This window comes from Callorhinus ursinus, unplaced genomic scaffold (genome assembly GCF_003265705.2).
Source record: "Callorhinus ursinus isolate GAN/ISIS: 27379988/994484 unplaced genomic scaffold, GSC_fseal_2.0 scaffold1, whole genome shotgun sequence".
NCBI lineage: Eukaryota > Metazoa > Chordata > Mammalia > Carnivora > Otariidae > Callorhinus > Callorhinus ursinus.
The window spans coordinates 121,535,001-121,558,094 of NW_027397063.1; the positions used below are offsets into that span (position 1 = coordinate 121,535,001).

Sequence of the window (23,094 nt, forward strand, 5' to 3'; positions counted from 1 at the left end):
CTGAACACAAAGCCAGCCTTCTCCTTGAGAAGATAAAGCAGACCCAGTTTTACCATTCCGCAGAGAATCATAGCCATTTGAGGAACCACTCTCCACAAATATTGGAGCATGCGAGCCCACAAACCAAACTCTCTCCTGCCTGCCCAATGTTAACAGCCCTGATTTTCTTGGGCCTCACCCAGGGCCCAGAAGTGGTCATGTGACCCAGGCCTGGCCAATCAGATTCGGATACTCCTAGCCTCGGTGACTGTGGAGGGAGGGCATGTGACCCGTCAGAACCAATGAGACTTCATCCTGGGACTTTTCTGAAACTGTTAGAGGAACTGTTTTCTTTTGAGATGGCTGCGAGAATGGAATGAAAGCATGGAGCAGATGGCAGCCATCTTGGCACCGTGAGAGAAGAGCCTGAGAGTAGGAAGTCCCAGCAACACTTTGAGCTTCTGGACCCAGCAATGCTGCACAGTCTAACCCTATATTCCACCTTCCCCAGAGCCAAAACGGCGCACACACACCCAGCTGTCACCACTGTTTTATATCTGTTCAAGCTAGCTGGAAAAATAGATTCCTGTCGGGGCGCCTGGGTGGCTCAGTCGTTAAGCATCTGCCTTCGGCTCAGGTCGTGATCCCAGGGTCCTGGGATCGAACCCCACATCCAGCTCCCCACTCAGTGGGGAGTCTGCTTCTCCCTCTCCTACTCGTTCCCTCTCTTGCTGTGTCTTTGTCAAATAAATCAAATCTTTGAAAAGAAAATAGATTTCTGTCATTTGCAATTGCATGAAGCCTTTAAAAAAAAAAATTGAGAAAGATGCCTTAAGGTAGTCGTATCAATGTAGACAGGGAGGGGAGGGTCAATCTATAGTCCATACCATGGCAAAGCACTGTACTATGGTCAACCGCTGAAGGTTCTTTCCCCCGACAACAAAGTCATGCTTATATGGAGCAGAAACTGGAACTTTAATTCAACCTAACCTGTAGAAAGCATTTCTTTAAAACCATCATAATGCCAGTCGGCCACACCTTTAAAGACTGCTTGCCACAAGTGAATTTGTGCTTTTTGCCTCAGTTCCTACTTCAAGGAAAGAACTGACCGTGATTGTCCTATCACCTACAATTACAGAAAAATGTGTTTCCCAAGACCGGAGGGGAGGGTTGCTTCCAGGAACGTCCAGCGAGGAGAGCGAGCTGTTTGCCCTACAGTAAATAATCCGTGCACTTTCATATAAACTTCTCTGAGAACGAGCAGATCTTACACCGGTGAAGAAAAACAAGTCATTTACCATCTGGGGCTGTTGACCAGCTGATTTTTTAGACCAGCAGGTGAAGAAGTTCTAAGAGTTCCCTCTGCTTGGATCCCTCAGCTCTTCAAATCTGAAAACCGTGTCATTTCCGTCAGGTGACTCAGACTGAGGGCAATTTTTTTCAAGCAAAGAACTGCTGTGGGTGGCACAGAGCCCTGTCTGAATGTGTCAGTGTGTCAGAAATACACCCAGGGTCAGGTCAGCACTCCGGCTAAAGCAAACCGGCCTGCGCCAGCCTGCCTGGTGTCCCCACAGTGGGGACGAGTCTCTATTCTCTGGCCAGTCCACTCATCTAGACTTCAGTTATCTCGCCTGTAAGCTGAGAATGACGGCCTGTCCCCTTCACAAAGGTGCCTCTAGAACCAAGTAAGCTGAAGACGGGGCATCAGTTTTTTAAAATAACGGTCTTTTTCTTTCCCTGCGGGGACCCAGTGTGCAAGGGCTGCAAACAATAGCCTCCTTGGGGGTGTATGCAGCCTGGTGACTGTATGGGTTGCCCTAAGGGACCTTGCAGACAACCCCTCTCAGTGGACAGTCACGTCTGACCTCATGCTATCTCCAATCTAGGCTCCAGACAGGGATGCGAGGTGCCCCTGGAAAGCCCCAGGGCACATCAGCCAAGTTATGTCCCTCCGTACCAAGCCACAGAACAAGGAGCATGTGATCAAGACTCTATGCAGGGCCAAGTTCCCTGGCCACCGGAAGATCCACATTTCCAAGAAGTGGGGCTTTACTAAGTATAATGTGGATGAATTTGAAGACATGGTGGCTGAAAAGTGACTCATCCACATGGCTGTGGGATCAAATACATCCCTAATCGTGGCCCCTTGGACAAATGGCAGGCTCTGCTCTCATGAGAACCTCCGTGCTGCCGCCTCCCTATTCATGCTCACCAATAAATCCTACTTCCTATCAAAAAAACAAAACAAAAAAAAAAAAACCCTGTCCTACAAATTAAAGATGCTGCCATACTTCAAAAGATCCTTAGTAATGCCATTTATAAATACACTGCTGCTTGTAAAAAGATTTCACAGGCATTAACTGAGCTTCACAAAGACCCTGTAAGATGGGCTTAGCAAGAATGACAGTCCCCAGTCTGTAGGTATCTCAGGCCACATGCCAGTGTGTGTCAGACTTCAGACTAAAGCACACACCTTCAGTCTTTTCGTCTGATGTGGCTCGCTTCACCTGTGGTTCCCAAAGTGCGGCCCAGGGGACAGTGGGGGGGGGGTCCCTGAGCCTTTACTGGGAGTCTGCAAGGTCAAAACCATGTTCATTATCACACTGGACTTATTTGCCTTTTCACCTTCATTCTCTCATGAGTGTTCAGTGGAGTTCTCCAGAGACTACTTGGCATGTGCCATCGCAAGAGATGGAATGCAGAAGCAGAGAACTCAGCTCTTCTATTAAGCCAGACTTGCAAGAGACTTGTTTAAAAAAAAAAAAAAAAACAACTATTAAATGATTAAGTTCCTTTTATGAATTTTTTTGGTTTGGGAAAATAGTTGTTGCTGATCAAATATCTGTCAACATGTAATTGGTTTATTATTCTCATTTTTAATGAATTAATACAAGTTTTTAAGACTATAAAACAAGTTTTTACCTTTTCTAACACAGCAAATATTATAGGTATTACCCACAAATCCAGAGCTCTCTGGGGTCCTCAATGATCGGATTACAAGTGTGTAAAGAGAACCTGAGGCCAAAAGCATCAGTCTGCTGTGTAGCCTAAGCCACACTTTCCTCCTTGGGCCTGCCCTGAAAAGACCTCTCGCAAATTAGAAACACCACTGTATTTGCAGTACCAGTGAAACAGTTGTTCCTTCTCAGATCTTTCTTGAATCCTTCTGCTTTTGTCCAAGGAGAAGGCCCTGTTGGGTGCTACTTGTCTCTGTGGCACCTTCCCACATCTTTACATTTGCCAATCTCCTCCTTAAGAAAGGGGGAGCTGGTCTAGCTCAGAGCCTTCTACAGAGAAGGGAATCTGCTAAAATTTGAGAAGCAAAATAACAAATCCACTGGAAACAAAAGAGCACTGCTTTGCAAATCACCAAGCTGTGCCCTTCTGAGTTGGGCACTTGTACGTACGTTGTAAGTAAAATTCTTCAATAAAAAGCTTGCTTTCTTAAAGGTACACTACCATAAGCACGGAGAAATGTACAGAACTATTGAAGCACTATATTGCACACCTGAAGCTAACACTGTATGTTAACGACACTGGAATTAAAAGTGAAAACTTCATAAAATAAAAAGCTCGTTTTAAAAAACGTTTTTCCCTTTGATGGCTTTCCGCTTACAGTCATGAAGTCTCCATTTCAAACAAGGTGAAGTAAAAATGTGAGTTGATTTAAAGGAAAATATGGAATAAACAGTACATGCAGAACTACGATACGGCAAAAATTATGACAGTGGCAGAAGAATAACCAGAGTTAGACATGTAAAGTCTCCATTGGCAGGACTATTCTCGAATTCCATGACAAAAGGCACCACTGGAAACTGTCTGACTTACTGACCAGTTATAAGGTACCAGGAATGTTTTTACGTTTCCTACATACCATGTTTTTTTTCCCCCACCCCTCGAATCTATTCTTTAAGAGCACTTGTGGCAGCTATTAAAACACACCAAGAAAACACTTGAAGCAGTGTTCGGGTGAAAAGGGTACGAGCTCTCCAGGGCGTCTGACAGAACTTTCTGCAAGAAAGGAAGTGTTCTGTATCTGTCCAACAGAGAAGCCACCAGCCACATGTGGCTAAATGAAAACGTGAAGGGTGGGTAGTGCAACTACTTCAATTCCTAATTACATTGTAATGTTTAAATTATAATTTAAACAGCCACATGTGGCTCGTGGTTGCTACCTGGGACTGCACAAGGCTAGCTCCTGACCCTGGATTTCACTCCACTTTTCCACTCTGAGAGACCACGCCGTGCTCCTCGGGCCCTCCAGCGGCCTGCTCTCCTTGCCCTGTCCAGTTTTCCTTCCCTCTGTCCCAGCCTCCATGGGGAGTGGCTTTCATAGCCTCGGGGTGGCGGGGGGCAGGACAACCTCATTTTTCCTTCAGGAATTTTGCAGCAGAGGCAGTACTGGAAAGAAGGCTCCAGGGTAGAGCCAGGGCCTAGAGAGGCAGCCCAGCAAGGTCAAGGCTTGAGCACGCAGGAGCCCAGAGGAAGCAGAAGTGGAGAAGGGAGGGGGGAGGGCAGGAGAGCAGCAGGGAGCTGGAGCCAGCCCCCACCCCACCCCCTCCATCCCACCCCCAGACATTCCCCATCGTCATGCAGGCCCAATTCCATATCAGCGAGTGGCATCCCAACTGGAAGAACCTGGTTAGAACAGCTCTAAAGGAATGGCAACATGCATGCGAGAAAGGGGTAGAAAAGAGCTGGGCCTTCCGACTGGAAGGAGTCAGTCATTGCTGGGAACCAGGTGCATAACCCCTCCCTTCTGACTCCTTTTCTTTTTCACCTCGAGCTCTGACTTCAGTCGCAGAGGCCTCCTGGGGTGTCTGCCAAACCCACCGGTTCCTTCCGTGGGGACTCTTCCCCCCTGCATCCGGCAGGACCTTGCCACATTTCTGCTACAAGACCCTCTGTCAGGCAAGAGAGGAAGCCAGAGCAGGGAGACACAAAGTGAGGGCGGAGAGTGAGCCAAGGTCAAGGAGAGAACAGAGGAGGCAGCGGAGGAAGGGTTGCGGAAGATCAGCTGGGTCCCGGACTCTAATCTTGCAATTACACAGCCAGATAAATTATCAATCAAACCAAAGCATTTCTGACCATGAGGTGGAGCACTATTAATAACTAGGCTAGAACAACAGGCGTGAACCAAGACGGTCGGGCCAACTGGGATGTCTGTCTGGGCTCTCTATGCTTAAGGCTCTATGGTGCTTCCCTCCCTTGGGTTCCATGAAAGATTCCTTCAACCTTTCAGAAAATCCTCCTTTTTACTAAAGCTGTCTGAGTGGCTATGGGCCATAGTGTAGGGGATTCTAATCCCAGCTTGGGCGCCGCCCAGCTCCAGACCCAGGGGCAGGCCCTATGCAGCTGGACTGCCTCGGTGACAAGGCCAGGTGCTGTTTCCCCTTTTCATAGCACCACGCCACCTGCCCTGGTTCTGAATTATCAAGAGGTTCCTTCCACCGAGAGGGGGGAAAAGTAAAGAAAGAAAAGATGGTGGTCAATATGGTTTCCTGATGCAAGTTCCCCTCTTCTGAGGTTAACAGAGGTCTTAGAATTTTCTTCAGGCCCAAAGAAAACCAAGTTCCTCCTACACAGAAAGGCTGTTCTAGAGGTCTGATATGACTCTACGACATTTCCAAACGTGCAGGTGAGCACCCAGTCCCCCCTTGCAGGACATCACAACCCACCAGAGCTGTCCCACCAGCCCGGACCCAGTGGTTTCCCTTGAAGATCTGGCCAACGTCAAGATCCCATCCCCAAGGGAGGTCCTGCCATTTGGAAGCAGAGTTAAGTCAGCTGGCAGATCTGGGAATGAGGAAAAGTCTCTTCCTTTCAAATTTTTAATTTAAAATAATTTCAGATTTGGAAAAAAAGGAAGCTAAGATGCAGACATGATGTCCCTTAACCCTAACAGACTTCAGCACATAGTTCCTAAAGATGAGGACATTCTCTTACCTAACCACAGTACAATGATCAAAATCTGAACGTTAACACAGATACAACCAATTAATCTGGTCTCTGACGTTATTCAAATTGTATCAACCGTCTCACTATTGTCTTTCATAGTGAAGGAAAAAAATCTTTCAGGATCCAATCCAGGCTTGCCAGCTTGCAGTTAGTTGTCATATTTCTCTAGTCTCCTTTAATCTGGAACAGTTCTTCAGTGTTTGTCTTTCATGGCCTTGATATTTTTGAATAATATGAGCCAGTTACTTTGTAGAATGTCCGCTTGGAAAAGACTCACATTCAATTCATCTTTTTTGTTGATGTTGCATGTGCATGAGCCACCAGAATGGAATTTAACCAATTATAAAACAGTACGTTTAAATAGCCCAACGTCCTAAGCACCACAAAGGAAAAAAACCCATAGCCCTTCAAATCTTGGGGTACAAGGGTCAGTTCTAGTTAGCCCTGGAGGAAACATTAAAGTTACATAACAACACTACATTCTCTCTCTCTCTCTCTCTCTCTCTCTCTCTCTCTCTCTCTCACACACACACACACACACACACACACACACACACACACACACACACACACACACACACACTAGAAAGACTGATAGGCCCCAGTGCTTTTCCATTCATGGCCAAACATAAGTTTTTAAACCCACAGGATTCTTAGTGTAAGAGGAGGCAGAATTGCTGAAACCATGGCATTTTCTTGAGTTCAACCACAAGTCAACTATTTCCATGTTTACACCAAAACGCTTAATACATTTGCTCAACTTCAAGACCCACTTTTTTCCAAAAATTTGCAAATATTACCTTTTGGATGGATTATACTATTGATATGCAGGTGTATCAGGGGTAGTGTTTCAACAAACACCCAAGTTGGAATGCAATACTAGGTCCATTTTAGAGTTAGCACGAGTTTTAGAATCAGAGCAATATGGCAAATTCACGTAACCTTGGAAAGCTCTAGAGATCATGGAGTACAGCCTCTGTTGGAGGCACAATTCCACCCGTCACAGCAGTCCAGGCAAGCTTGCCATCCTGCCTCCTTTGGATAACCTTCTTCCTGCCTGCAGTTCATCAGAATGGAAAGAAAGGAGGGCACAGGATGCAAAAGAACCAAAGTCAAAATCCACTGCCATCACTTTAGAGATACAGAAGAATCCACCAGAAGAAATAGCTAAAAACATTAAAAGTGGTTGTTTCTGGGAGGAGAACTCGGGGATGGGAAGGAATGAGGCCGAGGACTTTCATTTCTCAGTAAAACTTCTCAGGGGCTTTTCCTTACCTATATGCAAGTAGTGCTTCAATAAAAATAAAATTTTAGGTCTATTACAGCATAGATTGACCAAAGAGCTTTTGTATTTCCCCTATCATCTAGACTAAGGGGGATTCATAATTCATTTGGCATATGGCTAAAGTCAAAATCTCAGGACTTTGCCGATCATTTGGCTCAGATGCTCCCATTTCACAGATGAGGTAACTGAAGCCTCAGAAAGTAAAGTTTCCCCTCCCAAGGATGTATACCCGGTGAGAATCAGAGGAGAGGGTGAACACCTTGTCCCCTAAGTCCTACACCAGCATTCTTTCACCCACAGTCTTGGTGGGGACCTCAGAATATGCATCCTCCACATCCACAACACACATCCCCAAACTACTTAAGGGCATGGCCTCCAGCCTCAGACTCCTGGATTTAAATCTTGGCTCCCCCACCCACTGGCCATGTGACCTGGGAGAAGGGGCTCAATCTTTCAGCGCCTCCATTTCTCAATGTCCTCAGGTGCTGTTGCGAGACTAGGGTAAACTATATAATGCACTTACCACAATACTGAGGATGTAATAAGCTTCCAGTAAATTATGCGTTTTATGTAGGTGCCATTATTTCAATAAATGACAAAAGGTAGAAAGAACCAACATTTGTTGAACATTACGTGCTAGGGAACCGTGCCAGGCACTTTATAAACATCCCTTATTTAATCCTTAACAGCCCTGCAAGATAGGTATTGCCCTTCCCATTTCAGAGAGAAGAAAATCAAACCCAGAAAAGCAAACAAAACAAAAAAAACCTTGCCAAGACTGCTCAGCTTATGAAGAGGCAGAGGGAGAACTCAAATCCAGCCCTCATGAACTCCAGAGCCCACGCTTTCCACCATCACGTGCTAGGTAGTAAGCATCTATTGACTCCAAAACAAGTTTTCCTACTCATTTTTGACCCTATGTTTATTACATTAAAGTGTGGTTTGCTTTAACAAGTTCCAACTTGGGGAGTGGATCCAATTTCCAGCAAATGCATGCAATACCGAGATTCTATTTCCCCAGTGGGGACATGAGCAAAAACCAGGGGCAAGGAAAGAAAGCACCATGTCCAGAGCTGCCCAAGAAGCTCTAGAACCAACCCTCCACATCCCCGAATTTATAAAATGTCTGCCTAGCTACTGCACTTTTGGCTTTAGGCTCCACTAATGTTTTCTAATAGGACTTGAAGCCATATCATCATTTTCTCTCAGACAAAATTTTTAAGAAATGGGCACAATGGCAAAGAATTCCCTAAAACAAGACCCAGAGCATTGCTAAAAAAAACTGTTCCCTTTTGTTTTATTGTTGCTGGCTGGCTTAAGGGTCACTGAGAATGCTAACCAAAGTCCTTGCTTGGCTGGCTGGTTAACCATTAAAGCAACTCGACAAGGCATTAGGAAATGTGGTTGTTCATGAAGTAAATGCACACGAATGTCCTGCAGGCCTCAAAATGAGTCCCTGTCTGTACATCACCACCATGAGCATGGCAGTTTTAAAATGTGGCTCAAGATTCTTGGGCACTGCTCCCCATCAAGAGATGGAATCTATGTCCCCTCCTCTTGAATGAGGGTGAGCTCTTGACTGCTTGGGCCATAGAATGTGACAGAGTGCTGCTATGGGACTCCCAGGGCTTAGGCAGAAAAGGCCACGCATGATGCTTCCACCAGGTCATGTGGGGATGCTCTGAGTCAGGGGAGCCAGACGCCATAAGGAAGTCAGGGGGCCTGAGACATCGTGCCAGAAAGGCCAGATTCAGCACTCTGGTTGAGGACCCCAGCTGAGCTCCCAGATACTGGAGTGGGTCTCCTCTGATGTCCTGTCAAGCCTTCAGATGATCACAGCCCCTGACACTGGACTGCCACTGCGTGAGAACCAGTAAGGGAGAACCACCCAGCTGAGCCTTCTGCAAGTTCCTGACCCACAACCATGGGCAAAAGAGAGCAGCTGTTCTAAGCAAAGAAGATGTGGGGTAATTTGTTGGGTAGAAATAGTAACCAGAACAATGAGGCCAGACAACACCCCCATTATACTCTTCTTCCAAGAAAGCCAAAAACTGGGGAAGAGAACCTCAAATCTGTAGGCTTCAAATCGAGCAGGATGAAGCAGAATCCTTGCACGCTAGCTAAAAGGGTAGGGTAGACGAAGACAACCAAACCCCATTCATCATGCCTCAGCTGAGTCTAATGCCAAACAATGGAAGAGTTTATATTAAGTGGGCTTGTCTGAGGTTATAACAAACAGCGGATGTTCCTCTCATTGTCTCCCCATTAGCAGTTTCTTTCTGTCAGAGCAAACATTAATATCTCTTGGATAATCCGGCAAACCACAGCAAAGGAAAAAAAAATCAGGCAAGAATAGAACAAAATTCTTTTCCATCTTCTTTTAAGGAAATGAAAGAGGCTGATGCTCTGAGCTCTCGAAGAGGTGCTCTGCAAATTATCACAAGAGCCTGGGTGAAGATGCACCACATAAAAGCCATACAGTCTTTCCTGCTGGAAACAGCTACATGAGGATCAGCAGATTAAGTAACTCTCAAAGAGGAGGGCCGGGCAAAGAGGGCCGGAATACTTGCCAAACAATAAGGTTCAGTGGATGTTTAATTCATCCAGCCAAAACACATACACACCCCACTATGTTAAAAGTCCCTACAATAAATGCTCAGAGGGAAAAATAGCAGCTCTATATGAAGAGGCAACAGCCCATGGGGACCACTGCTCTGCCAACTCAGTGACCAGAAGCTTCTGTCCACCACTGGGGCAGGAAAGAATCCATCAACCCCAAAGCCTGTTGTCTTCTGAGGTGGGGACACTCTGTGGCACCTCAGATCAGAGGGATGGCATCTTGGATAAACCTGAGGATACAGTCACATTCACTACAGAAAAGTTCTATAACAGCAAATGCCTACGTTCCTATGACAGGTTCCAGCTGAGGGGCCAGCAAAGTTATGCATCATCTCACTGGCCTTCACAGCTTCAAAGGAAGACCGATCTGATCTTTTTAAGGCAATAGAGTCCATTCCAATATCAGCTACTTCTGTGTTCTCGCCAACAGCCCATACTAATGGCAGTTTGCTAATGGAGCGCCAGTGAGTGAGACTGTGCAAGACAGCCTCTCTGTGCCCGCGGTCCTCATCCACTTAAAATTCATATAGTAACTCAAATTCATGTAATAACTAAGTTTCAATATCTAAATATTCCTAATACTTGAAATGTTTCCCACTATTATATCTTGGGGATTTTTGTGTCTTATAGTTAAGTGTATAAATGAGGGTTTCTTGGCTATAGACGATCCTAAAATGCCTTTACGGTGCTTTTCGTGCCACCAAGAATTACCACAATGACCGTTTAACAAGATGGTAATTCACCAAGCAAACCCACTAACATCAGGGTTTATCTACAATTAAGGCAGGGACTACCAATCCGAACATTTTTTCCCACCAGCCTTCATAGTTGCTAAAATTCCTTCCATAGAAATTCATTTCTTGGACTCATAAAGACATCTCTTCATAATAGTGCTTCATTCTCCACCCCCATCCCTTGCTTATGGTGATGATAAAATACAGTCATTGTGAATAATTCAGAAAATACCAAAAAATGAAACATAAAAATCACCCACATTCTTAGCAACTAACATTAGTAATCACATCTGTGGGTACATTTTTCTAAAGCCATGCTTCTCAAACTATATGGTAATGGATCTTCTAGCCCCCCCAACCCGCTGTAAATCAATGCTTCTGCAGAATACAATAAAAATAAACTGCATTTTTAAAATTTTTTTAAAGATTTTATTTATCTATTTGACAGAGAGAGACAAAGCGAGAGCCGGAACACAGCAGGGGGAGCGGGAGAGGGAGAAGCAGGCTTCCCGCGGAGCAGGGAGCCCGATGCAGGGCTCCATCCCAGGACCCTGGGATCATGACGTGAGCCGAAGGCAGACGCTTAACATCTGAGCCACCGAGGCGCCCCAATAAGCTGCATTTTAAAAAAAAGTTTCCAAAGTCTTACTCTCAATTTCTATATTTACTTCACCTTAATTGGTAATAAGCAGTTTATAGTCTGTGGACCACACTAGACCTTTTTTCTCTCAGATGCACAGATTCTGTTATTGTATGTACATATCATTTCACATACGGTCTACAGACAGTTTTACGCACACTTTAATTCGTGTTACCTAATTTCTTCCCACTAAACAGACCATGGCCTCTCGTCTCTATCCACATATGCCATCCTTTTTTAATGTGAAAGGCCACTCTTCCACCTAAAACTAACAGGATATTGTTCATCAACTGTATCTCAATTAAAAACAAACCAACCCGGAGCATCTCCAAGTAGGGCAGAATCTTATACCTTCATGAACTCAGACCTCTCTGAGTGAGGGACTTTGGGGAGGGGAAGGAGAACACAGGCTGTGGGCTATACCACTGTTGACACTGCGCCCAGGGTCAGCCTAGGGACAGCCTGGGGACAAATGCAATTCCAGAGCAGGCAACAATCGAGAAAGGGGACCTGCCTGTTTTGTAGGACACTGTGTAAGACAATACCAAGAGCTATGAGTCCATAAGGACGTTTGATCCTAGCCACAAACTAACATCCATCCATTCCCGACACGCATTGTACCTGTGTTCAGGCACTGCAGGGGATGCTGGGGGAAAAGATGGGAGGCCTGGCCCTTCCCTCCCTCCCAGGGCCCAGGTGAGTGGGGGAGCCAGACAAGTAAATAAATGACCCCGAATACAGCCTGATGAATATGCATGAGACAGGCACAGATTAAGACAGGCTCCTGGGCCCCACCCCCAGAAATTCTGATTCCCTAGGTCTGGGCAGGGCCCAAGATTCTGCAATTCTGGGGCACCTGGCTAGCTCAGTCAGAGGAGCATGCAACTCTTGATCTCGGGACCGTGAGTTCGAGTGCCACGTTGGGTGTAGAGATTACTAAACTAAAAAAGAAAAAAAGGAAAGAAAGAAAAAGATTTGGCAATTCTAACAAAGTCCTAGGTCACACTGAAGCAGCTGGTGCAGCAAGGGCCATACTCGGAGTGGTTCACAACCAGGAGCAATTCTGCACCGCAAGGGGAACTTTGCAAGTCTGGAGGCAGCTAGGCTGTCACAACTTGGGGTGGGAGGGGTGCCGTTGCTCGCATCTAGTGAGCAGATGCTACTACAATGCACAGGGCAGCCCCCATGCCCCCCACCCCTGCAACAAAGAATTCTCCAGCCCACCATGTCAACAGAGCTGAAGTTGAGCAATTGCTCTAGAGTAGGACACTTGAACTCTATGCCTCCGTTTTTATCAGCAAAATGGAGATAATATCTATTACATAATGTTGTTCTGAAGTCTCAGTGAGTTATGTACACAAAGTGCTTAGAACAGGGTCTGGCACATCGTAGGCACTATTATTATTAGCTGTCATTGTGACTGAAGAGCAGTCGGGAGACAAAAACAGGCAGCGAAGACATCCCAGCATGGACCTAAGTCTTCCCTACAAGTATAAACCACACTGCAGCCTTCATTAGGGGCAGTAATAATACTTATTAAGGGCTCACTATGCACCATCATTGGGATGGGAAAACCAAGGCCCAGAGACATTAAGTAATTTGCCCAAAGCCATGAAGGGGCAATCCGTTGTTATTCATCCACTCAAACAGCTACTGGGCACCACAAACTACCGGACAGATGCCAGGAGAGGACACACGCCAACAAAGCAAGGGCTTTCCCAGGAAACTGATCTCCACACCCCAGCAGACCAGCCACAGGGCAAAGCCCTGTTGCTCCAGTGACTTCAAAGTCCATCCCACCTAGGGGCACCTGGGTGGCTCAGTCGGTTAAGCGTCTGCCTTCGGCTCAGTTCATGATCCCAGGGTTCCGGGAATGAGCACCACGTCAGGCTCTATGCTCGACCAAGAGTCTGCTTCTCCCTCCCCCTCTGCCTGCCGCTCCCCCTGCTTGTGCTCACTCTCTCTCTGTCAAACCAATCAATAAAATCTTAAAAAAAAAAAAAAAAGTCCATCCCACCTAGACAAGCCGGCTCTCTGGCCCCTTGCCCAGAGCCAGTCCCTGACAAAGAAATGTCATGGTGGGGTGTGGGGGAGAACAGAGCCATGGCCAGAGACTGTGGGAGGCCTGGCTCCAGTGGACATCCTGTCAGAGACTTCTCTGCTTCTGGCACCCCTTGGGCCTTGGCGCTCCCTGCCTGCCCTGCATGCACGAGGCCTCTCCTTCACCCAGGCTGCATGGCTATCAAAGCACTCCCTCTTGTCCTCTAGGCCACCCCAGGACATGGGCAAGAATCACTACCCCAATTCACAGATGAGCTGACTCAGGTTCCAAAGGGCCAAGTGCCCCTAAAAGTCAGCAGACCTCAGATTCTACCCATGTCACCTGATACCAAGACAAGTCTTCCCTCAACCCACTACTTCCCCGTGACTTTCGGCTTGGGGTTTTTCTTCTAATGATAAAGTAATACAAATTCAATGCAAATAACACACACAAAAAATATAGGAAAGTATAAAGGCAATATTGCTCATCTCTCATCAGATAGAACATGTATAATCTTCTCCAGACATTTTTTATGCACATAAACATATTTTTTTAGGATAGGACCATACTGTGTGCTCTTTTGGAATCTGTTTTCCATTCAGACATCTTTCTAGGTTAATAACAAGCCATGTCATCATTTTAAGGCCAAGGCTATCAGCCATTTCCCGGCCACAGTATTCATTTTACAGATCCCCTATTGACAGTCATTTGGATTAGTAATTTTCCAACATTTTTAAACAATGCTGCAATGAACATTACTGGACCTAAATCCTTGCCCAGTTATTCCCTTTGGATAAATTTTTTCACGTGCAATTGCCGGGTCAAAAGTTACCGTCCCTTGACATCCCAGCAGCAGTGACGGGGACCATCACTGAATCAGGAAGCCCTAAGCCCTACCATTCTGATGGCCAAACTTCAGGCCAAAATTGTGAGGATAGCAGTAGCTGCAGCTCCAGCTCACGTCACCCAGGCGGCTTCCAAATCACCCCCACCTTTCCTCTCCCACGCCCGAGATTCTGAGCACAAAACAATTTTTTTTGCTTTTTTTGTTTTTAAAGAGAAAGTGTTTGCTGCTTTCTGGAGGGGGAGAAAGGCAGATTCTGGGTGCAGGCCTTACACAAGGTTGGGGAACACAGCTGGCTCCAGAATCAAATGCTTTTTCACACCACCCCCACCTAAGCAGTGAGGGAAAGAGCTTGAGCATTGACAATTAACGGCTTTTCCTCCCTGGGGAAGGGCAGGCTGAAAAAGTCAGCTTCTGACAACTTGGAGCCAGAAAAGCTGTCCATGGGTAACTAACCCTGGTCGTGTCCTTCCTCCTCCTCTTGGACCATTTCCTGGCCGTAGAACAGCCCGCCTTCCGGTCAAGCAAGGGAGACCATGAAAACACCACATATCATGGTAAAAAATAAGTAACTGGCATGGAAATATTGTAATCTTGATTACAAATGCTTTAGAAATCCTCTGTGCCGCATCTCGTTTTAACAAACACTTGAAAAAAGCTAGCTCTAGGGGCGCCTGGGTGGCTCAGTCAGTTAAGCGTCTGCCTTCGGCTCAGGTCATGATCCCAGGGTCCTGGGATAGAGCCCCACATCGGGCTCCCTGCTCCGTGGGGAGCTTCTCCCTCTGCTTGTGCTGCTTCCCCTGCTTGTGCTCTATCAAATAAATAAGTAAAATCTTTAAAAAAAAATCTTTAAAAAAAAAAGCTAGCTCTATAGAACATATATTGTAAAAGTATATCAGCACATTTACCTTATCTGGCAGAGTTGTTACACTCTGGATGACACATTTCTCTCTCCTCTCCTCTATCCATGGCTCACCCTAACCCCAGGATGCTGAGCCCCCCCGTGCTGGCGTTCAGTCAGGCCAGGCCTTACTCCCAGCTTAGCACTGACTATTCCCTCTGGCTGGAATGCTTGTCCCCCACATGGCCCTGAGGTGCACTCTCTCCAAACAGGCGTTCAGGGAAGCCTTTCAAACCCACTACAAGTAACACTGCATCCTCCTGGCTCCCAAATATGCACACTGCTAGCCCCTCCATGCCTTTTCTCCTTAGGGCATATCACCATGTAACCTACTGTGTAATTAATTATATAATTCTCTGCCCATTCTCTCCACTGCTCTCTACTCTTCGCGGTTCTCAGCACACAGTAGGTGCTCAATAAATACTCAATGATTAAAGCTGACTAATCCACAGATGTGTGAGAAAATACATTTATTTTCTTGATTTGAAATATCAGGCTTCTAGCCAAGGGCTTCTCTGGTTAAAAGGTCCCCCCCACCCCTGCCCCAGTCGGCCAGTCTTAAAGGACTGGCCCTCTTGATATAAATCAGTGCAAAGGGAATAGGACATTGTTTAAACAATGGCAGAGGCAAAGCGAGGTTGCAGGAAGGGGCAGATTTCCAACTGACAACGTGGAAGGTGGCTGGCATCCAGAGGTCTTTCAGCAGACTCCGATTTAAAGAACTGAGACAAGGGATGGGATCGTAAGGTGAATCCAGGCCTGCACCTCAGCCTATGGCTGCCCAGAGCCAACTGCACCACGTTCTGAGGGAAGCAGCAGCTAACACAAACCTAATCACCAACGTGCTTTAATCAGAGTCAAGGTCAGGAGGGGTGCTGGCCCCTCCAGACCGTAACTAAAAAGCAAAGGGAAAAGAAACACAGAAGCAAACGACCCTCCCCTAGAGGCTCTGACGTTACAGCCAGTCAATTCTCATTATTTGCAGATTCCATACTCACTAAAATTTATGTGTAGCTCCAAAATCAATACTCCCGGGGCTTCTCCAGTCACTCACGGACTGGCATGGAGTGACCAAAATTTGAAGTGCCTGACCTGCGTGTTCCCAGTGAGGTGGGACAGAGAGATGCTCTCCCTTCTTGTTTCAGCTCTTCTGCTGTAAATTAGTATCCTTTCACGGTCTAGCTAGTGCCACACTTTTTGCACTTTTGTGCTTTGTGTTGGGGAGTCGGCTGTTTGACGCGGCACCCAGGGCTGAAGTGCTGGTCAGCGCTGCTGAGCCCAAGCAAGCTGTGATGGGCCTCACCAAGCACGGCCCAGGTCAGCGAGGCAAGCTTTGCTCGGGCCTGAGCCACAAGGCTGTTGCCTGCAAGTCCAACACTAATGAATCAACCACATCTATGAAATAAACTGGCTTTCAAACAGAAACACACACAGAACAGGGCACTAGATTGTGCAGCAGCTGGAAACAGTGTGACCAGAGGCTCACAGGAACACGTAATATAAGGCCTAGCAATGGTTCAGTATTCCCTAATTCAATGTTCACAGCGACTTCACAGAAAAACGGTCACCACGAATAACGAGAGAACTGACCCTATGTTAAAATGGCTGTTTTCTGTCCCACATCTTTTGGCACACTCCCCTCCACCACATCTGCTCCTCTTTGCACGGGGGCTCTCCCGCTCGCTCGCTCAGTGGGCTTCTGCTCAGGCGTCTTCCAGTGACCCCTCCCGCAGAGCCCCTGTCACCTCACTCTCCGGCTGCCGTGATGACAGTCAGCAATTATCCTCTACCTCTCAGTTCCTCACCCTCGGCTAAAATTAGACTCCCTGAGGGCAAGGCCTTTGTCTTGTTCACCCGCGGATCTGCGGTGGCCAACACAGTGCCCACCCCAAGGTGGGTGCCCGGGGCTTGACGGAAGGAACACAGCCCACGGCGCACACACATCCTCCTCCCCTCGGGCCCGGGCAGCGCTGGCGCTGAGGGTGAAATCCCACTGCCCCTGAGTCTGACACGAAATGTCTACCAGACCTGGGGCCACATGTGGCTATTCAGCACGCAAACGTGGCTGGTCCAAATCGAGATGTGCTCTAAGCCTAAAATATGCACAAGAATTTGAGGGCTTAGGGGCGCCTGGGTGGCTCAGTCGTTAAGTGTCTGCCTTCGGCTCAGGTCATGATCCCAGGGTCCTGGGATCGAGCCCCGCATCGGGCTCCCTGCTCCGCAGGAGGACTGCTTCTCCCTCTCCCACTCCCCCTGCTTCTGTTCCCTCTCTCACTGTGTATCTCTTTGTCAAATAAATAAAATCTTGAAAAAAAAAAAAAAAGAATTTGAAGGCTTAGTAAAAAAATACGCATAAAACATCTCATTAACTACTTGTATGTTCATTTCATGTTGAAATTATACGATGCTGGGCGTTCTGAGCCAAACAAAATAGATTAAAATTAATTTCAGCTGTTTCTTTTTTTACTTTTTAATGTGGCCATGAGGGAAGTTTTCATGACTTAGGTAGCCTGCTGTGAGTCCACCTTGGTTATAATACCAAGAAAAGGTCAGCCAGCAACACAAATCTACTCTGACTACTTCACTGCTGCCTAGTGCTCTCCAGAGCAAGGCCAGAAACACCTGTCCTACAGCTGTGACACACACACACACACACACACACTTAAGTGTATTCAGAAAGAAGATTGTGAAATCAGAGCTGAAAGTTTATCAGGTGAACCAATTTTAGATTCAGAAGGTAAGCACCCTGTGGAGCCTTCTTGGCCCTAAAAAGCCAAGTATAGGCATACAAATATTTGTCAAATAAAGCAATCCTTTGCAAAGAGAAAAAAAAAAAAGCCTATTTCTGAATTGTCTACACAGAGTTTGGAATGGCAGAACATGGGAGCTAGAATAGAAGGGGTGTGGAAAATGACCTGGTTCTGCCACATTACTGAACCATGAGACCCTGTACTCCCAACATCCTCATCTGGAGAAGAGGCAGACCCTACTTTCCACGACTGTGCTCTCCAGAACTTTCTCCAATGATGGAACTGTTCTCTGCTCTGTCCAATATGGTGGCTACTAGGCTCTTGAAATATGGCTACTGAATTTCTCATCTTATTTCAATTAATTTAAAGGTAAAGAGCCACACACGGCCAATGGCTGTCATATTGGATAGCACAGTTCTATCCAATCTATCACAGGCCGCCCTGACAGGAGATAAAGCTTGTAAAAATTCACTTTGTAAACTTTTTTTTTTTAAGATTTTATTTATTTGAGAGAGAGAGAGAGAGAGAATGAGAGATAGAGAGCACGAGAGGGAAGAGGGTCAGAGGGAGAAGCAGACTCCCTGCTGAGCAGGGAGCCCGATGTGGGACTCGATCCGGGGACTCCAGGATCATGACCTGAGCCGAAGGCAGTCGCTTAACCAAGTGAGCCACCCAGGTGCCCCACTTTGTAAACTCTTAAGCCCTATAGAAATGGCAGGGGTTTTGTTGTTTAATATATTAGAAATGTGAGATTCTGAGAAATTTCAATTGCCCCAAGAGACTCGATTCATCAGAAGTCAAAAAAAATTTTAAATAAACATGCAGGTTTTACTTCACCTGGGGGAGAAGGGCGGCCAGTGTTCATGGATATAAACAATCAGAACAGAGGGGTGAGCGATAACCCTTCACACACAACTCAGAAAACATGCTTTTAATCTTTTTTTTTTTTTTTTTTTTTTGCCACGCTCAGATCTGGTGCCTCCAGGTCCTAGCCATGCTGTCAGAAATCAAGGCTGCCAGTGTCCTCCCGGTAGATTATTCTTATCTCCCACACCCTCATTCTTAGGGACCAGATGTTTCCTGCCCTTTTTGGTGACCTTCCCTACTACTACTCCTGCTACAGAAACACGTCCTCCCAAGAGCTCCCTGCAGCCCTTCGGTTCTCGGACAGAGTCATTCACAGGCTCTCAGACCCATGCAGGGCTTGTTCAAATTTGCTGATGGAAGGTAAAACCAACCACCACTAAAAAGGGAGGGGGACTAATTGGTAGCTGCGAAGAATGCTCATCTGTTTACACTCACGTTGGAAGATGCTCATGAAATTCAAATCAAGTTCTAGTCTCCCCCAAGACTCTTCCCAGTAGGAAAGCCCTTCCAGTCTAAACAGCTTTTTGCTACCATTAAGGTCATTATATATGACACGCAAACAGGCAATAAGGAAATGAGCAGGGAAGCGGAAGGGGGGTGAATTTTTAGGACAGAAAGTCAAAAACGGTAGAAGTCTAAGCAAATACACGTTTCCAAGTACAAATGTAAGGAGTCACCCTAAAATACTGGAGAGATTTTGTAAACTCATTCATTCTTCTCCATCATAGAGTGCAGCTAATTCTCCCCTCAATCCTTTCAAGCTTTTTCACAGCCGCATGAACTTTAGTGCTCGCTCCACACAGCCCTTGGTTTTGGCCCCACCAAGCACTCATGATGAAAAACATGTGAAATAGGATCCACATGTGTTCCACCCACATGCTGGGCTCAGCCCTGTATTTCATTCTGTCAGAGAGCGGCTGTTGCTCAACTCCATGGAGGGGACGCCAGCAATCATCCTCCAGCTATTAAAGCAAGATCAAGCAGCCTGGTGTCAGCAGGACTGACACCACCTCCCCAAACAGGGACCCAGCCTCCAGTACCTCAAGTTCAGTCTCCCGTCTGTTGATGTCATCCGTGGATTGATTTAACTTCTCCAGTTCTCCCTAGTGAAGAAGAGAGAGGGAAGAAACTTTTAAGGGATTCGTCTTTTGTTTCCAGTATGACGGAGCTCATTCTCGGCAAAAGTACTCCAGCACAATTTGCAGGCAGAGGGATGAGTCACTATTAATTCTCAAGGAAAACAGCTGAGCCCTGGCTTGAAGAGCAAATGAATGTCAGTTATTTTTTCTTGATGGTGTCCCTTTCAAAAATGCCTTAGGGTCCCAGGGATTTTTTTCTTGGAAGGTCAAGTATTTATTGCAGGTATGTGCCTTCAGGTAAACCCACCTGTTACAAATGGTTTAGGAGTCACATTAAAGCAGTATCTTCTGCCTTAGAGCAAGAACTTTGCAGAAAAGACCATGAAATAAACAAGGCCAAGCCGAAACTATAAACCCAGCGAAATGATTTAAATCAAGGGCAGAATTCTGGCATTAACTCATTAGTGGTTGAGTTCTTTTTCTAGAAATGAAAATCTTTTCCTTTCAAACTGTCCATTATTAAACTTACCTAGCTATTTTAACAAAACAAAAACTAGCTCTAATCCTGATCTTTTAAATAAACATTTATAAGCTGACATTTTGTTTAAAAAGTACCCAGCGAGAAGTTAACTCATTTTACTCTGCAAACAAAGGATCTGGTAAACAGAATTTCCGCACCGGGAAAACAAGATTTAGTAGTCTAAAGTAGTGATTTTAATTAACAGAATTCCTAATGCAAAGATTTTTCCACGTGATCTTTATCTTGCTAATCTGCCAAAACAATTCATTTAAATGGCAACAACTGAGTTAAACGGGCTTTTAATTGATCTGCGCACTGAAAAACCAATTAGGACTCCAGAAATTGCAGAGCACGATAAAAGCAATATATATATATATATATATATATATATATATATTCAAGTAACTATATATATATATATATATAAAATAATTAATGGAAAGGGTAGGAAAACGGGTCCTGGAAAGAGATTTGCTGTGCTTTTTGCCTAGAGGGTCACTCCTAGATCTTGGCTTAGAAATTGTTTTTTAATCATCTCCCTCAGAAATGGAGGCACAGAAAGCCAGGCCAATCCCCTCGCCTTCTCCCCGCGTGAGCTCTGCGCATCAGTTGTCCCTGGTTTCTGTTCACACCCCGACCTCATAACAAGGAAAAGCTGGGTTTTCGACCATTTGAAGCCAAGCGGAGGTTTGAGCCAGTGGTGACAATAAGCCCTTTGCTAACAATGAATCCGAGAGGAGGAAGATGGCTCAGGCCGGGCACCTCCGCCAGGTGAGGGCTCGCCACCCGGGCACCGGTGCCAGCCCACGCTGCAGGGGCGGACAACGCCCACGGTGCCCAGCGCCCACGCGGCCCGGCCGACCCCCTCCGCCCCCAGCCCGGAGGCCGCGCGATGCCCGCCGCGCCGTGAGCCTGGCGGGGGGGACCCCGACACCCGCATGGCGCCCCCGCCCCCTTTTTCCCTTTGTTGCACATCCGCCCGAGCCGCTGGGCACGCTGCGGCGACCCCCAGATCCTGCCGGGGGTCTGCGGGGGTTCCCCACGATACAGTCAGGCCGCATACACGCGGGCACCGCAGCCTCCGCGTAAACCTGGTGAAACTGGGAATCCGGACCCTCTCTTCTCGCCCCCGGACCTACGTGGCCACCACCGCCCGGGACCGCAGGCACCGGGAGCCGCGAGGCGGGTGTAGGTGTGGATGCCCGCCTCCGCGGCGCCCCCCGCGCGCCCTACCTGGATCCGGGGGTCCACCTCTTCTTCTTCCTCCAGCCCCTGTTCCATCCCCTCTTCCTCCTCCTCCTCCAAGTCCCGGGCCGACGGCGGGAGCTCCGCGGGCTCCTCCGAGCGGCTCCGCTTCAGCGCCGCGTCCATACGGGCAGCCGGAACGCGAACCGCGCGGCGGACTTCGGAGCGTCCGGAGGGGTGGCAGCCGCCGCAGGCTCGGCCAGAGCCGTCTCGCCCCAGCCCGGCACAGTCCGGAGGCGCCACTCGCCGATGCGGATCCTGCCGGCCCCTGCTGAGCGGAGGAAATGGGCGCGGCCGCCCCCTTTCTGCCGCGGCCGTCAGCGCAGCTGCGCCCGCTCCGCCCTCGCCCCGCCGGGCCGCCCTTGGCGCTGTGACTGTTCGCCGCCAGTCCCAGTCACCCTGGTCTCCGTCACAAAAACCCCAGCTCCCTGAACGACTTCAGGGTGGTGGACTAGGACAGTCGGCCCCCCTTGTCAACTTAGCCGCCCGATGGATCACAAAAAACCCACCGTTGGCCGCCTGCTTTCGGGGTGGCTTTCCCTCTCCCGCCTCAGCCAGAGCAAACTGACTATATGGAAGGAGAGTTTGGGGTATTTCCTCTGTCTGAAGTCACCTTGGGAAGCTTGTACTCCGTGACCCTAGGCCAGTTTCAAGATTCACTCAAATCCCTGTATACCTCCAAAGCCTTGGGTGAACCTTGGGAATTGAATCTACTTGAAGAGTTCCCCCAAAACGGGGAACTGAAACATATGCTCACAGGGACCCAGAAGTACAAAGAGGGCAGCTGGGTGCAGCTTCATGTCTGGAGTCCTTGGCCAGAGGCTGGGTGGCCCCTGTTGGGCAGAACTCCGTACCCAAACACCCAAGCCCTCATAGGTGTGCGAGGGTCCTACCTGAATAGCCAAGAAGCATGGAAAATCCACTGGTCATGGGGGATGTGGGTGGGTAGGTACAGCCTTCTCCAGGTGGGGGCAGATGTAACCCCTGTTGGTGGGCACGCTCCGTCCAAGGATTTATGAACTGGCAAGGTTTCCTGCCCACCTTGCCTGACAAACTCAACATCCGGAGGCCAAAGAAGGAAGGGATAGGTCTGTGCTTTTAGGAAATGTCAGGGCCACTGTGATGCCAAGGGAGCACAAATTCAGATGACCATAGCCAAGCAGGCCAGGACATTACCACTGGCCACTGCTAATGTCCCCACTACAAAAATGCAGAATGTGTACGCTTTCTACACAGAGGCTTGTGGCCCATGAGCTCTGTGAGGTTGGAGGACAAACTTGCTTGAGAAAAAAGCTTTCTGAGAGCCTATTTTGAAAGGCGTCTTTGGGAAACCTGCTTATGATGGCTTCATCAGAAGCTATGTTGTGTGTGTGGGGGGGGTGCTCCTTGAGCAAGGTACTGCGGTCCACCGTGAAAGCAGATTCGTTCTGTCTCCTGGAGGTAACACAGGCGTACACAGTGGGTTGGTTCAGAAACAGTCACACCTGGTCACTGTTCTTACCATCAAGGGAGAGCCCGCAATTCTTTGAGAGAGGTCCCGAAACCCCTCGCTAAAAACCGAGTTGCTTTTGCTTTTCCACCAGTGTTTCCCGGGTGGCTTGGAACGGAGCCTGTAACTGAGCAGGTTTATCC

General features: G+C 47.5%; 1 protein-coding gene and 1 non-coding gene across 3 annotated transcripts in view; one reads left to right on the forward strand and one right to left on the reverse strand.

The window, feature by feature from the left end:
* Nucleotides 1-21,944, reverse strand: part of SH3BP5 (SH3 domain binding protein 5) — a 72,581-nt gene extending 50,637 nt beyond the window's left edge. The window contains exons 1-2 of one of the 2 annotated variants that reach the window (XM_025882392.2): nucleotides 21,451-21,944; nucleotides 19,659-19,721 (exon numbers count right to left, since the gene is read on the reverse strand). In XM_025882392.2, the coding sequence (XP_025738177.1) occupies nucleotides 19,659-19,721; nucleotides 21,451-21,588 (201 nt within the window). In that variant the 5' untranslated portion in view covers nucleotides 21,589-21,944. The remainder of the gene's footprint in view (nucleotides 1-19,658; nucleotides 19,722-21,450) is intronic. The other variant, XM_025882390.2, reaches the window with a different exon arrangement.
* Nucleotides 1,682-1,818, forward strand: LOC112834617 (small nucleolar RNA SNORA70). Its single transcript, XR_003210969.1, has one exon. It is a non-coding gene; the product is annotated as a small nucleolar RNA SNORA70 (small nucleolar RNA).
* Nucleotides 21,945-23,094: the final 1,150 nt, after the last annotated feature.